Raw genomic sequence first — 13,242 nt, 5'->3', positions numbered from 1 at the left:
CCCTGCCCATGGGGCAGGTTAGGAGATTGATCTTGTGAGGATTCTTCTACAGCTTGCCAGCGTGCGTTGGCCCTCGAGTGGGTCGGTGGGCGTCAGTCGTTACGCTCGTCGCGCGACTGCTCACGAACTCGAGCTCCTTGTGGGCCCAAGCAGGCGTGAACATTAGACCGTGGGCCTAGCCTCTCGAGAACATTGGTCCTTGGTCCGAGCCCTGAACGGCTCAGAGTACGGCTCGCGACTGTCTGCATCTCATCTGCTCGATCTCGATCTCTCCTCTGTCGGTTTGCTCTTGTCTGACCAGCCTGGGACCTCTCGAAATGCTCACTGGTGTGCTGGTGTGCCCTTCTCTCCTCGTCACTGGGTCCAAGGTTTGGGCCTTGATTCAAGTTGATTTGCCTGAGTAGCTGGCCGATCAGGTTGTTCTGATCATCGACCTTCTGTGTGAGTTGATCGACCCGTGAGTTAAGGTCCACCTGACTGCGCGGGTCAAGTAGAGTGTTGTGCATCGGGCCCAACGGCATATGGGCTAGGGCTCCATTAGACGCGTACACAGGTGCATATGTCAAGTGTGATCGCAAAGGAGGGAGAGAATGGATCTGCTCCAAGACTGGGACGACATCGGAGTAGCCATGGGGCTGCGCAGCAAGTCCGGTAGTTGAGTGGTGTGGCTACTGCTGTGCTCCGACGGCAGGACAGCGAGGCAGAGCAGCTCCGGTAATCGGCGCTGGCAACTGCAAGGCTGTGGAGGTCCCAGGGTCATGTGGCGGCTGTTCTGCAATTCCGGCAGCTGAAGGCGGCTGCAAAGCACTAGAGGATGACTGCAAGGCGTTGGCAGCCACGATTCCGTGCGGTTGCATTGAGGTTTCCACCACGAAACCATGAGATGGGCCCATCGTGGTGGCGTTACTCTTCGTACGTCTTGTATCAACCATGGTTGTTTGAAAAAAATGTGTGAAAGATGGATTTGGAGCACGCTTTGAATATATCTCGCGCTCTCAATGAAAGCACCAATTTGTGGGAGCAAATTTCCCCACGAGAATATTCGCCCAAGATTCCTTCGTCTTCTCCGCCTCTCTTTCTCCCTGCAAAACAGATCGGAGTAAAAGGACCACACCCAGGGGGTGTTGGCCAAAGGCCCTCCGATGCCTAAGTTAGGTAGGGTAATTCAAGGAAAACCAGGTGGCCAGAGCCGTGTGTGGTGGCGGGAGCCTTGTGTGAGAGAGAGAAAGAGAGGAGGGGGTTAGGGTTTTTGAGAAATAATTTCTGCAGAGTTTTTAGGCGTACCTTAACCTTTGTGTGTGGCCATCCTTTTATAGTGGTCTCAGAGGGTAGGGTTTCAGAGGAATAATTCCATAGATGGAAAGGAATTATTCCTCCCCGATTTGGAATTGATTTGATTAATTAGGGATTTGATTTATTAGGGTAAATCAAATCCCTAATTGTGGTAGGTATCAAATCAATTCCTAATTTAATTAGGTAACTCCTCATTTAATTGGGAATTGGGGTAGGAATCAAATCAATTCTCGACCCAATTAGGTAATATTCTATTTAATTGGGTAATCCCCAATTAAATTGAATGATTCCCAATGAGGTTAAATAAGCCCCAAATGGAAGGAATTATTTGACACAAAAGTCCACAATATCACAAAGTGTCAAGTTAAGACAATGACAAGTACATGATGTGTACAAAGCTCTAGGATTTATATCTAATAGTCTTCTTTGTACACCTTGGTTTTTCCCTTTCATATTGGATCCGTTATCTTATCCTTGTCCTCTCACATGATTAATATTAAGTTTAAGATCTTTTAACACATTTTGTAATTCTTCAAAGAATCCTTCTCCTGATGCATCATCAATTGACAGGACCCGATCCCAATTCCACTTTGGAATTCGAACCAAGTCCTGGGCTTGTCCGACATCTGGCAACTGTCGGGCACAATTGACCATTTTACCCCTCCTGCTACAGTTACTAGGAAAACTTTCTTTGGACTTCTGCCGAAAATTCGGCAGAGTCTCCCCTGTATTTTGACCAAACCCAAAGTTTTCCACTTGTCAAACAATTGAATAAATCCACATCAACTGCCAGAATAGAATAACCAAGTATTTACTAGCTCCAGTTTTCCACTAAAACGAGATATAAGAGCATTTTCTAAAGTTTACAGGGTCTCAAGGACTTTTCTACGAAACTCTACCTTACTTAGTGGCGCGGAAGCTAGGAATGGCCCGGTGGTGGATCCTGCGCACTTATACGGCCTGGGGCGAAAAACAGATGGAAAATGTGAGTGGACAAAAATAATGTTCTTGAAAACAATTTATAACCATAATAACCCCCATTTAAAAATAAGTAAGGATATAAATCGATAGTTTGTCTATATTTCAATACAAGGTATTTACATAAGCATGTAAAAACATCTGATGAATATACTCGTATAACTGAACAACATATAAAGATATAAGTGCGCGAATATCAAAGAAACTGGTATAAAATAACTGGATAAAAGAAAGCTCAAAATCCTTTGAAACTACCACCTATTTGTACCCCTGTCATATCCGTCAATTCCCCTGGCAGGTCTCGGGCGTCACGCAGTCTACCCGAGTCGCAAACTGGCGAAATCAGGGGACTATGCTCAGCCTGATCCGCCGGCAGGTCTCGATGACACCAAGTCGACTCGAGCCGCCCTAGCAGATACATGGGACCGTAGTCAGCCTGATCCGCAATCTTGGCAGGTCTCGGGAACACAGAGTCAGCCGAGCCGCAATCCTGGCAGGTCTCGGGACACCAAGTCTGCCGAGCCGCAAATTCTGGTACTCACGGTCCGAGCGTCCCCGAAACTCGTGAGGCAAAGTCAAGTGCACTGACGTAACTGAAATCAGATTGGATGTCCGTAGACATCGGTCCGACTGTGGGAAATCACCAAAAATAAATGGGTACACGGTGGTTTTAAAATAAACTATTTTGAGAAAAATCTAATAACCCACTGCATCTCAATAAATCTGAAACTTAACTGCTATCTCCTCTGGTAAAGTTCTCAAACTCTACTTTTTATATTACTAGAGCTTCAGTAACTAAGCATCACGTAGATCAAAGTACTTAACAGTACAAATCATGCTTGAAAGAAACAGTTCATAAAACCTATTCAAATAAACTCATTTATAAAAGCTTATTTATATAAAATCAATATAAAATTATTTAAGTAAACTTATTTATATAAATCATTTATATAACTCATTTATATAAAATCATTCATGAAAGAAAGTCCACTCACTGGTGGTCCGAGCTAGCTGGACCCTTCGAAGGTTCCTCCTGTGGGTCGATCGGACCTCTGGTGCCTGATTAACCATGAATATTAAATTAATAAACTGCTGAATAAAAAGAATTTAAACTAAACGCCCTGCCCCCAGCTCCTAGAAATACGTGCACTCGTTTCAAGTTACTCCTATGCCCACATTAGCCTTTCAAACAGTTAAAATGATCGTGGAAGACCCGACGCTTAGCTGAGCGATAACCCACCAGATCGGCCGATCCGGGACCCCGTGGGTCCATGGTCTCCGATGGCCAATCTGGGCTTTTCTGAAGGTTCCTCATAGAGAAGGAACCATGTTCCGCGAGTTTGGTCCGAAACGGATGGTCGGATTGGCCAAAATCACGTTATCGCTTAAACTCCAAACCCTAGCCCCAGGTTCGCGATTTCGGAGTATCCGGGACTCTAATTCGCAATCCATCGAATCCTACACGATCCTGAAATCATGTAGTACGACATATCCAAAATTGAGTGCGATCCAACGATTCGACGATACTGCACCAAGGATCGTGCGATATGGAAAATTCGTTCGGGGCTCAAACGGACTCCGAATCGAGATCCGCGAAATCCTACGCGCTCGTGACGACACTAGGATCACAAATTTAGACAGAGACACTTCACCACCCTCGCCCACGCGCCGCCACAAGCACGGGCAGATTGGGTGTCCAAAGCGATTTTGGGTTGTCGGAAAATCTCGAAACCAAGACTCCAAACTCCTATCCTAGGTAAAACACCCCATTTGGAGTCACTTTTGTTCTTGGACATACCCCAAAAAGTGATCGGAAAAGGCCGATCACGGCGGCCGAAGTTTCGGCCGATTTTCAAGTCGAAAATCGAACGTTCTAGAGCCAAAATCGATCAAAACACATACATCCATCAGTTAGAACACGAAAAATAGCTGAGAAACCATACCTTACTTGATCGATTTGGTGGAGAATTGAGGGAGAACGAGGAGCTCAAAGTTCGAACTGGAAATTCGGCAAAAAAGGCTGTTTCCGGCGAGCTCCGGCCACCGCAACGGCGGCGACGGGTCAGGAAATGACGGCGGTCGAGTGGCGGTTCGTTTGGCACCGGTCTCGGAGATCGGCTCCACCTGTGGCGGCTGCGGCAACGGTGAGAAGGAGGAGAGGTCGCGGGCTGGGGCGAATCGGGAGGAGAGAGAGAGAGAGGAGAGAGAAATGAGGAGAGAGAAGGAGAAAAGGAAATCTGACTTCGTTACAACTCCGATTCGAGTCTGCTCCGTGTCTACGGACTCGTTTCGCCGTGCTCTACGCAACAGCGCAAGAGGAATTGCCAAATTCTTTCTCGATCAAAAAGTCAACTTTTTCTCTATTAAATAATGCGAGGGCAAAATTGTTTTTTTGCTAGAAGATATTAATCCTACTTTTTAGATATTTTGTTACTTTTTCGATATTTTGTTTTGGGTTATTACATCATCAACTTGTAAGAATTCCAAAAAGAATTCTTCTATCTTTATTGGATATGTAGGAACATCCACACACCTCAATATCAAGGTCATTTGTTCTTGATGACTTATATCAGGTGTACAATCAAGAATAACAGAAAAATACTTTGCTTTTTTAATTTTTTGAATGATTGCACTTTTGATTTTCATGTGCTAACCTTGCAATCAGCTCATTTTGGATCGTTGGACTAAGATAATGATGATAAATTTCTTTTTCATAAATCCGTCTCAAGTGTTCTTTCATGATTGGAACTCATTTCGCTATCGTTTCAATTAAGCCCAAAAAATTTCCATTGCTATCTTCATGAATCCTCTCATTCTTTCCAAAGAATGCCAAGTTATACTTGCCAATATATGTTACAGCAGCTATTATTCTTATTAATACACCCTTCCAATGTTCTTTCTCTTTATTAATAAGTTGTTGAACATGTTTATCAATTGTAACATTTTTTTGCAATCTTATTTGCAAATCAATCCAAGTGTTCATGTTAATCATGTGCTCACCACTTGTTTCATATTCTTTAGGTCTCACACTAAGGTGTACCTAATCATTAAACCCCTCATTAGCTAATGAGTTTATTTTTGGGCTCTTATTAAAAAACTTGCAACAAAAGAAAAACACCTTATCCAAATGCTTGGAGTACACCAGCCATTCCCTATCATACTTATCTCCACTTCCTTCTCAATTGATAGATCTCTTCTTGGACCATTTGCCAATAATTCATCTCTTGATTTTGGATCTAGGCCATCCCAAGTCCTAGGATAAATATCTAAAGGAATAGACTAACTTGGTTGTTCCTCCTCATTGATTACATTATCATTTTCAACATGAGCATGACCTAAGTTTTCCACATTTTCATTAGCCTGTTCATCGTGACCTACATTTTCAAGATTTTCAACTAAACATTGTGGTTCTTTAATAATGAATTTATCAAGAGCACCTTTCCGAGATTGAGTTAATTTTTCAACTCTTCTCTTTTGTTGGCGCTTTCTATATCCAGATGAGTGTTTTCTTTTAAACATTTTTCTAATATAGCAATATAACACACATCATAACCAAAAAAAAAAGGATAATAGAACTTGATTTTTGCAGCTTTCATTTGATTTTGACCGTTTCATATGATTTTCACGAAACAAAAAGTCTGGTAAAATAATTACAAAAACAATATATGAAAAGCATTGAAAAATTAGGAATAGAGATTCACCTGATTTTTTAGGTTTCTACTTGCAATCATATGATGGCTAATTCCAGAGAGAGAGAGAGAGAGAGAGAGAGAGAGAGAGAGAGAGAGAGAGAGAGAGAGAGAACGCCTTTTGCCTTGCCAAAGAGTAAAGAATTTTTTTTTTGGATGAAAGAGTCAAGAAGAAGTTGGGAAGAAGTGAATTTGGGGCCAAATGAAAGAAAAGTGTTTTGGGAATAGCAAGGAGAGACGCTGCACGCACGCACGCACAACTCACGAGTAATCTGCCTGTTAGGAACAGAAAATAATATTTTCAAATAAAAATTTGCTTAGAACGAGAAGTAGTAGAAAATATATAATATAATGCTAGGCTTTTAAAAACATTTGGAGGCCCCTAAATTTTGGGAGCCCTGTGCGATCGCACATCCTGCACATGCCATGGGCCGACTCTATTTGGGACTCAAATTTAGTACACAAAATTGGTGTCTTTAAGCATTCTTGATAACAAATACCCTATATTTTAGCATAAATCACATCGCACAATCAAATCCCGCCACTTACGTCATGAGAAAACCCATGGCTACTACCTACCTCACCCCGATTTCACCTTCCCCCACGTAAGTTGAAGGACTATTTCTCCTAAAAACAGTTAAAATTATTTATAAATATTTTTATTTTTATTTTGGAGACTGACATTAGGCTAGGCTTCACATTAGTACAGTCTCATTAAATTTACGCGCAATTAGAATTAACATTTTTCAAAGACTCCCGTGAAAAGCGGCTTCACTGCTCACATGATCACATTCACTCACACCGCCGCCCTACTTCCATGCACTTTACAATTCACAACACTACAAGCCTGCCCAGACAAACCCACCAAAGTCGTCTCCCCATCTCACCCACCTCAATCCGAATCTTCTAATTCAACCCAATTTTAACGTAAATCATACCGCCCAATCAGATCCCGCCACGTAAATCAACAGAAAACCCCATGGCTACTGCCTACCACCCGATCCTCACCCCTCCCACACCGAACAAATCGGATCGAGTTTTTCTTCAACTTTCCGAATCGGACCCCACACAAACAAACTCTCTCCCCCTTCGTCCTTCTTCCTCATTCTCCACACTCAACCTTCACGTAAAAGCCAGCTCAGCTGCCTCCCTCTAAACCCCCACCCCCCACCTTCATCTTTTTTTTTTTTCTCATCATCCAAACCACACCCTTTTTCAGAAAAAAAAAAAAAAAACTCCCAATTTAAAAAATAATAATAATCTTCTTCTCTCTTTCCACTTTCCATTTTTTTGTTTCTGGGTATTTAATTTTCATGCACGTAAGTAGTAAGAAAGCAGTAATTAATGGATGCAGAAAAACCCAGCATACTGGGTAGCTCCATCAAACCCACATGGGCATCTCTGCTCCTCCTCTTCACCATCATGCTTGTCCTTTCCTACCAAACATTCTCAACCATGGCGGGTCTTCCCACATGGGTCGGGTCGATTTGGCCCGCCGCAGGATCCGATACCCTTTCGGATCATCACCCGAGCACCTGTTCCGGGTTCTTCGGGGGCGTCCCCAAGAGGAAGGTGGTGATGTCGATCGAGGCCTTCGGCGGGGTCGGCGACGGGGCCACGTCCAACACCGAAGCGTTTCGGAGGGCGATTCTCCACATGCAGCGTTTCGGGGAGAGTGGTGGGGCCCAGTTGAACGTTCCTAAGGGGAGATGGTTGACGGGCAGTTTTAACCTCACCAGTAATTTCACGCTTTTTCTTGAAGAGGGCGCTGTAATTCTGGGATCCCAGGTGAATAAAATATTCTGTCTATTCTATTTTCTTTACTTTATTCAATACTTTTTTCTTGTTTGTTTGTTTGTTTTCCCTATAAAATGATTAATTTTCGTTAAGGTTTAGGAAATGGTTTTCTTGTTTGTTTGGTTGTTGGTAAAGATGGGTAGCATATGTGGGTTAGGCCGCGCGGTCACGGCAATGCCCCCTCTTGTGCACACAAGTTCGAATTCCCTTCCTGTAAATTAAGTTAATTTACAGTAAGATTATAATTTATGTAAAAAAAAAAAAAAGGGGGTTTATTTTTTAATTCTGGGTTGAAATGGGTAAAATTGAAACTCAATCCTACATGAAAACAACCCAAGAAAGTAAGCAAAACAGAAGGAAAAAAAAAATTACTGTGGAAATGGTGTTTTACTTTTTCTTTGTTTGCTGTTGTAATGATGGCATAGATTAGGAGTGGTTTTGTTATTCATTACAAATGGAGGTCACTGTTATCATGTTCATATTGAAGCATCTTCTATTAACAAAGGCGTTGAGAAAGTTCACGGGTGCCTAGAGGGACCCCACACCCCCACCCACCCAAAAATGTTTAATTCAAGTTCAACGGCATGATTCTCTTCCCTTGTGTTGTGTATATAATATATTGCCTCTTTTGTACTTTGTTTTGTTTTTCTGGGGTTCTGCCTTCTTTTGTTACTTTATTCATCTTTCAGGCAAATGAGATGAGTTGATTTTATTTTATTTTTCCAGACAAAAGAATGTGTTGATTTTAACAAGAATGGTCCCAAGTGGAGCAATTTGTGTGTGTAATGGTAGTATTTTTCCATTTTGTAATGACGAATTTAATAATTATCGCAGGCTCTGTCTCTGTGTGTCAATCAAATAGGATGTCAAAGATAATTTTTCCATCTCAATACCCTTAATCAATTCTTACTTGTTTAAAACACCTAATAAAATACAATTTTGTTTTTCAGTTTTTGATTCATCAAGTTGATTTTTGCCCTTTTATTTATAGGATCCGAAGCAATGGCCTATTATTGAGCCATTGCCTTCTTATGGAAGAGGAAGAGAGAGGTTAGGAGGAAGACATATAAGCCTTATTCATGGGGATGGTCTTACAAATGTTGTCATTACAGGTACCAAAATTATTCATTTTCTTCCCCATGGCTTTTGTTTTCTCCCCTTTTAAGTAATCAATGGTAAACAAAATGAAGTTGTGAATGGTGGATATCAAATAAGTGCATAAAGACTGAAGACCAAAAAAGTGCATTTATTTAATGAATGATTAACCAATAACCAGAGCATATTTATTCTTTGAATGTGATTTAAACCTGCCTTTTATTATTCTTTAAATGGGCACATGATATTCACATGCAGTTGTCTCTCCATGCCCCTGATCTGGAAGACTGAATTGTCATACCAATTTTCAGATTTATTAGAATGAACCAAGTAGTGCCACCAGTCTTTAATTTAAAATTTGATGGATTATCTAAATATGGTGGACATAAAAGCACCATCAAGGCGGTATTTGGCTTCATTAGGTGGTAGGTTAAGAACCAAATGGCATTTGTATACATTAATTAAGTTAATTTTTTTTGTGGTGCCACTAATAGGTGTCCAAAATCTTTTGTGATGCCTTTGATACATAAAAAATTTGTGAACTATATCTAAGATACTCTTATTAATTTTGTTATCTTTCTGGAGGCATTGAGTCATTAATTATCTGGGGCCTTTCAGGTAATAATGGGACAATTGACGGGCAGGGGAAAATGTGGTGGGAACTATGGTGGAACAGAACACTGGAGCATACCAGAGGTCACCTGCTTGAGCTAATGAACTCTCAAAACATTCTCATCTCTAACCTCACTTTCCTCAATTCTCCTTTTTGGACCATCCATCCTGTTTACTGCAGGTGCCTGCCTTTTTCCTGATATGTTTTTTCTGTTTGTTTTTTGGAGGGTACATATTTGCATATCAATTTAAGTTAATGCTAATTCGTAATGTAGTTGGAGCTTAAAACAGTGAGATTTCATTATAGTCAGGAAAAAACGATTGGGATTTTGTTTTGTGTTTGTTTTCGTCGTCTTCAAATGATCCAGCTACTTTCTAATCTATTTTCTCTCTGATTTGGAAAACTATAATAAAACAGCTCTTGATGGAAGATGAAAAAAAGGGCTCGTTTGCATAGCATTTTAGATCATTTTTATTTTCAATTAAGGGTTGATAAACTATCTTCCCATCTAAATGTCAGAGGCATACTTTAGCCCAATTTCATTTATCTTCGTTCTATGCTTAAAAAATAATAATTAATCGCCCCCTCATAGTTCTGTGTTTGTTTCAGTAACGTTGTTATCAAGGACATGACAATCTTGGCTCCTCTGAATGCTCCTAATACTGATGGCATAGACCCAGGTATGCTCCTCTTCTGTCAATTGAACATAACATCTATTCATCTAAATTAGTTTGAGAAGTTAACATTAAGAAACTCAAGTATATTTTATGTGTATTTAACTTCTGTATGAAACTTGTTTCTATCACGCAAAATGATTTATCTAAACTAATCAAAGAAGTTAGCATAAAGAAATTTATTTGTTTTGCAAATTTAATTTTGTATGTTATGTTTCAGATTCGAGCACTAATGTGTGCATTGAGGACTGTTACATTGAGAGTGGCGACGATCTTGTAGCAGTGAAAAGTGGTTGGGATCACTATGGAATCAAAGTGGCTCGTCCAAGCTCAAACATCATAGTAAGAAGAGTTCATGGCACCACTCCAACTTGCTCTGGAGTGGGAATAGGTAGTGAGATGTCTGGTGGGATTTCAAATGTGACCATTGAGGATTTGCATGTTTGGGACTCTGCAGCTGGGGTGCGCATAAAAACGGACAAAGGTAGAGGGGGCTACATAGCAAATATTAGTATAAGTGACATACTGATGGAAAGGGTGAAGGCACCCATAAGGTTTAGTAGAGGGGCCAATGACCACCCAGACAAAGGATGGGATCCCAAAGCTGTTCCCCAAGTAAAGGGAATTTTTATTAGCAACGTGTTCAGTTTGAATTCAACAAAAGCCCCAGAATTGAAGGGCATTGAGGGTGCTTCATTTGAAAGGATATGCTTTAAAAATGTCACAGTACTTGGTCTTGCTCCATCTGCAGCATGGCATTGTGAATTTGTTTCAGGTTTTGCCAATGGGGTGTTTCCAGCTGCATGTCCTCAGTTGCAGGATATGGACGCTTTTGACTGGTGTCTGCAACGTTGAGCATCTGTGGATGCCTTTAGTTTGTGTTTTTTTTATGGAAATATGAGGCCTGAGTTTTGAGGTTGGACTTCAATTACTCTTCCACGGTTGGGTGTTCTTTTGGAATCGAACACAAACCATATTACGGGGACAGGCATGATCAGCTCAGGCTTGGCTTTGCAAGTGAGATATGTAGCTGGTGTTCAAGGAGATCTTCTATGACTGCTGTCCGGTGACCTATTCAATTTGCACAAGGATGAATATTTCTTGTGTATTGGATCCATTGTGCACAAGTCTGTTTGGTGATCACCAGAATCTACTGAATGGGTGACCTTATTTTGGGCACTAATTATTTTCGTCAAGACTACTTGTTTATTTCAAACAGTTCATTGCCGTGGTGCTACACATACATACTCAGAAAATACACAGATTATAGTAATCCTCAAAGCTGGAGAGATGAACTTGTATAGAGTTGATACACAACAAGTGTAACTTTTTTTCTGAACTTATTCATTGATGAATTTATGTTACGGATCTACAAGATAACTTCTTGTATATTTTTAGTTCACTGCCAACTTGAAGAGGCCATCTGACTTAACTGAGTTGTTGTTCATCTTTCAACCAGAAATAGGAAACGGAACAGAAGAGAATACTTATGGAGGGAACAATAATTAAATCACAAGATGTAGATGAAAGGATTGAAGTTTTTGAATTAAGAAGAAATTTAGCTACATACATGTTGAGGGTTGCTGAGGAAATTAAGAGATTGGAACCATTTCTTTTCTCTTGATTACCATTTCCAGAATACATTGGAACCACACTTGTACTTGTCCTTGCCTTCGCATTCCAATTTCAGATCATCAGAGATAAATGGTACTTTCTGCATCCACCAAATTAATCAAATTAAACAAAACTCAACCCAACCCAACCCATAATTAATTTAATTAATTATTAATGACTTCAGTTTTGTACCTTTTGCTTGGCAAGATCTTGGCAGCCTGTAAAGTTCTCAGGGAACTTGCATGTCCCAAATTGAACTGTGAATGCTCTTGCAAAGTTGGCACCACTTGTTGCCAGCCTCTTCTTGTCATTCAGTTCCTAAAGTACAAACAATATACCCCAAAAGTCAATCACTACAATCAAGCCTAAGCTTAATTTATGATTAATTTTTTTAAAAGAAAATATATACATTAATTTCATTAATTAATAAGCTACCTTGTTGGCTTTGCTCTTTTCTAGGTAATCATCAATGACCCCAGCATTGGCAAAGGAATTGGAGGCAGCAGCAGAAGCTGATGTGAAAGCAGTGGCTGCTAGGAAGAGTAGAGCAGCCCGTCTTCCTTCACTCTTTTGAGAATCAGCAGAAACTCTAGCCTGTTGAGCTCTGATTGCAGGCACCACTTTCTGACCAGCTGCTGCCACAAAAGAAGAAGGCATCTTTGCATTGAGCTCAGACATTGCAGTGCCAGAGATGGCATAGTTGCATGCCAACACACTAGAGTTAATCATGGCTACCATTTCTTCTTCTTCTCACTAATAATACTTGTACTAAGACAAAATTTCACAATCTGAAATCAAGGGCTTGTACAAGAAGAGAAGAAAGTGGTAGGTATTGTGAGAGGGGTTTGTAATTTTGGGGTTATGGATATTTGATAAGGAGCGATTGTGGTGGGAGTGTGGATAAGGTGAGATTGCCTCACTCCTATTGGCAAACTTTCCACTTCAAGCTACTGGTTTGGGACATTGGAGTTAATTTGTGTGGCGGAATTGCATTTTGGTCCCACTTAAGAATCCAAACTTGCGCTCTGTTGGCAGTTGCGTTGTGTTTAATTCTCTGGTAATAAAACACCGCGGAAGAAGTAATTAGTCAAGTTTTTTCATGGAAAGACGGTGGGAAATCATAAAAGTTGTTGACGTTTAAAATTGGGTCAATGAGATAGGACCCAAAAAACACACAAACACACCAAGAACACGGGCAATAAATTACGTCCATATTGAGTTGTATGCTTGTTTTCACTATGGTAAACGGTTGTTATATTGTACATAGGCTTGAGAGCTTATGAGAAAGTAAAATGAGAGTGAATAACAACTTCAGTTACAAATGAAGTAATTGTTAAAGTGAAAAACAATGGTACTTAGAGGTGGGCTTCGGAATCGAAAAATCGCAAAAATTAAACCAACCTGGAAAAACCAAAAAATACCACGTTGACTAAAAAAGTCAAAACCAAGACAAAATCGATTTCGGTTTATATTATGAAAAAGCAATTCG

At 40.6% G+C, this 13,242-nt stretch overlaps 2 protein-coding genes across 2 annotated transcripts; one reads left to right on the top strand and one right to left on the bottom strand.

The window, feature by feature from the left end:
- The first annotated feature begins 7,030 nt into the window (after positions 1-7,030).
- LOC117624499 (probable polygalacturonase) lies at positions 7,031-11,514 on the top strand. The gene is made up of 5 exons (XM_034355787.1): positions 7,031-7,748; positions 8,749-8,869; positions 9,471-9,645; positions 10,075-10,145; positions 10,360-11,514. The coding sequence occupies exons 1-5, from the start codon at positions 7,305-7,307 to the stop codon at positions 10,992-10,994; spliced, it is 1,446 nt and encodes a 481-aa protein (XP_034211678.1). The 5' UTR covers positions 7,031-7,304; the 3' UTR covers positions 10,995-11,514.
- A 143-nt stretch (positions 11,515-11,657) lies between these two features.
- LOC117624500 (photosystem I reaction center subunit N, chloroplastic) lies at positions 11,658-12,667 on the bottom strand. The gene is made up of 3 exons (XM_034355788.1): positions 12,189-12,667; positions 11,946-12,071; positions 11,658-11,853 (listed from the first exon to the last, which is right to left on the bottom strand). The coding sequence occupies exons 1-3, from the start codon at positions 12,489-12,491 to the stop codon at positions 11,764-11,766; spliced, it is 519 nt and encodes a 172-aa protein (XP_034211679.1). The 5' UTR covers positions 12,492-12,667; the 3' UTR covers positions 11,658-11,763.
- Positions 12,668-13,242: the final 575 nt, after the last annotated feature.

The sequence above is a fragment of the Prunus dulcis genome, chromosome 4 (genome assembly GCF_902201215.1).
Source record: "Prunus dulcis chromosome 4, ALMONDv2, whole genome shotgun sequence".
Taxonomy (NCBI): Eukaryota; Viridiplantae; Streptophyta; class Magnoliopsida; order Rosales; family Rosaceae; genus Prunus; species Prunus dulcis.
This window is presented reverse-complemented; position numbering and strand designations above follow the sequence as displayed.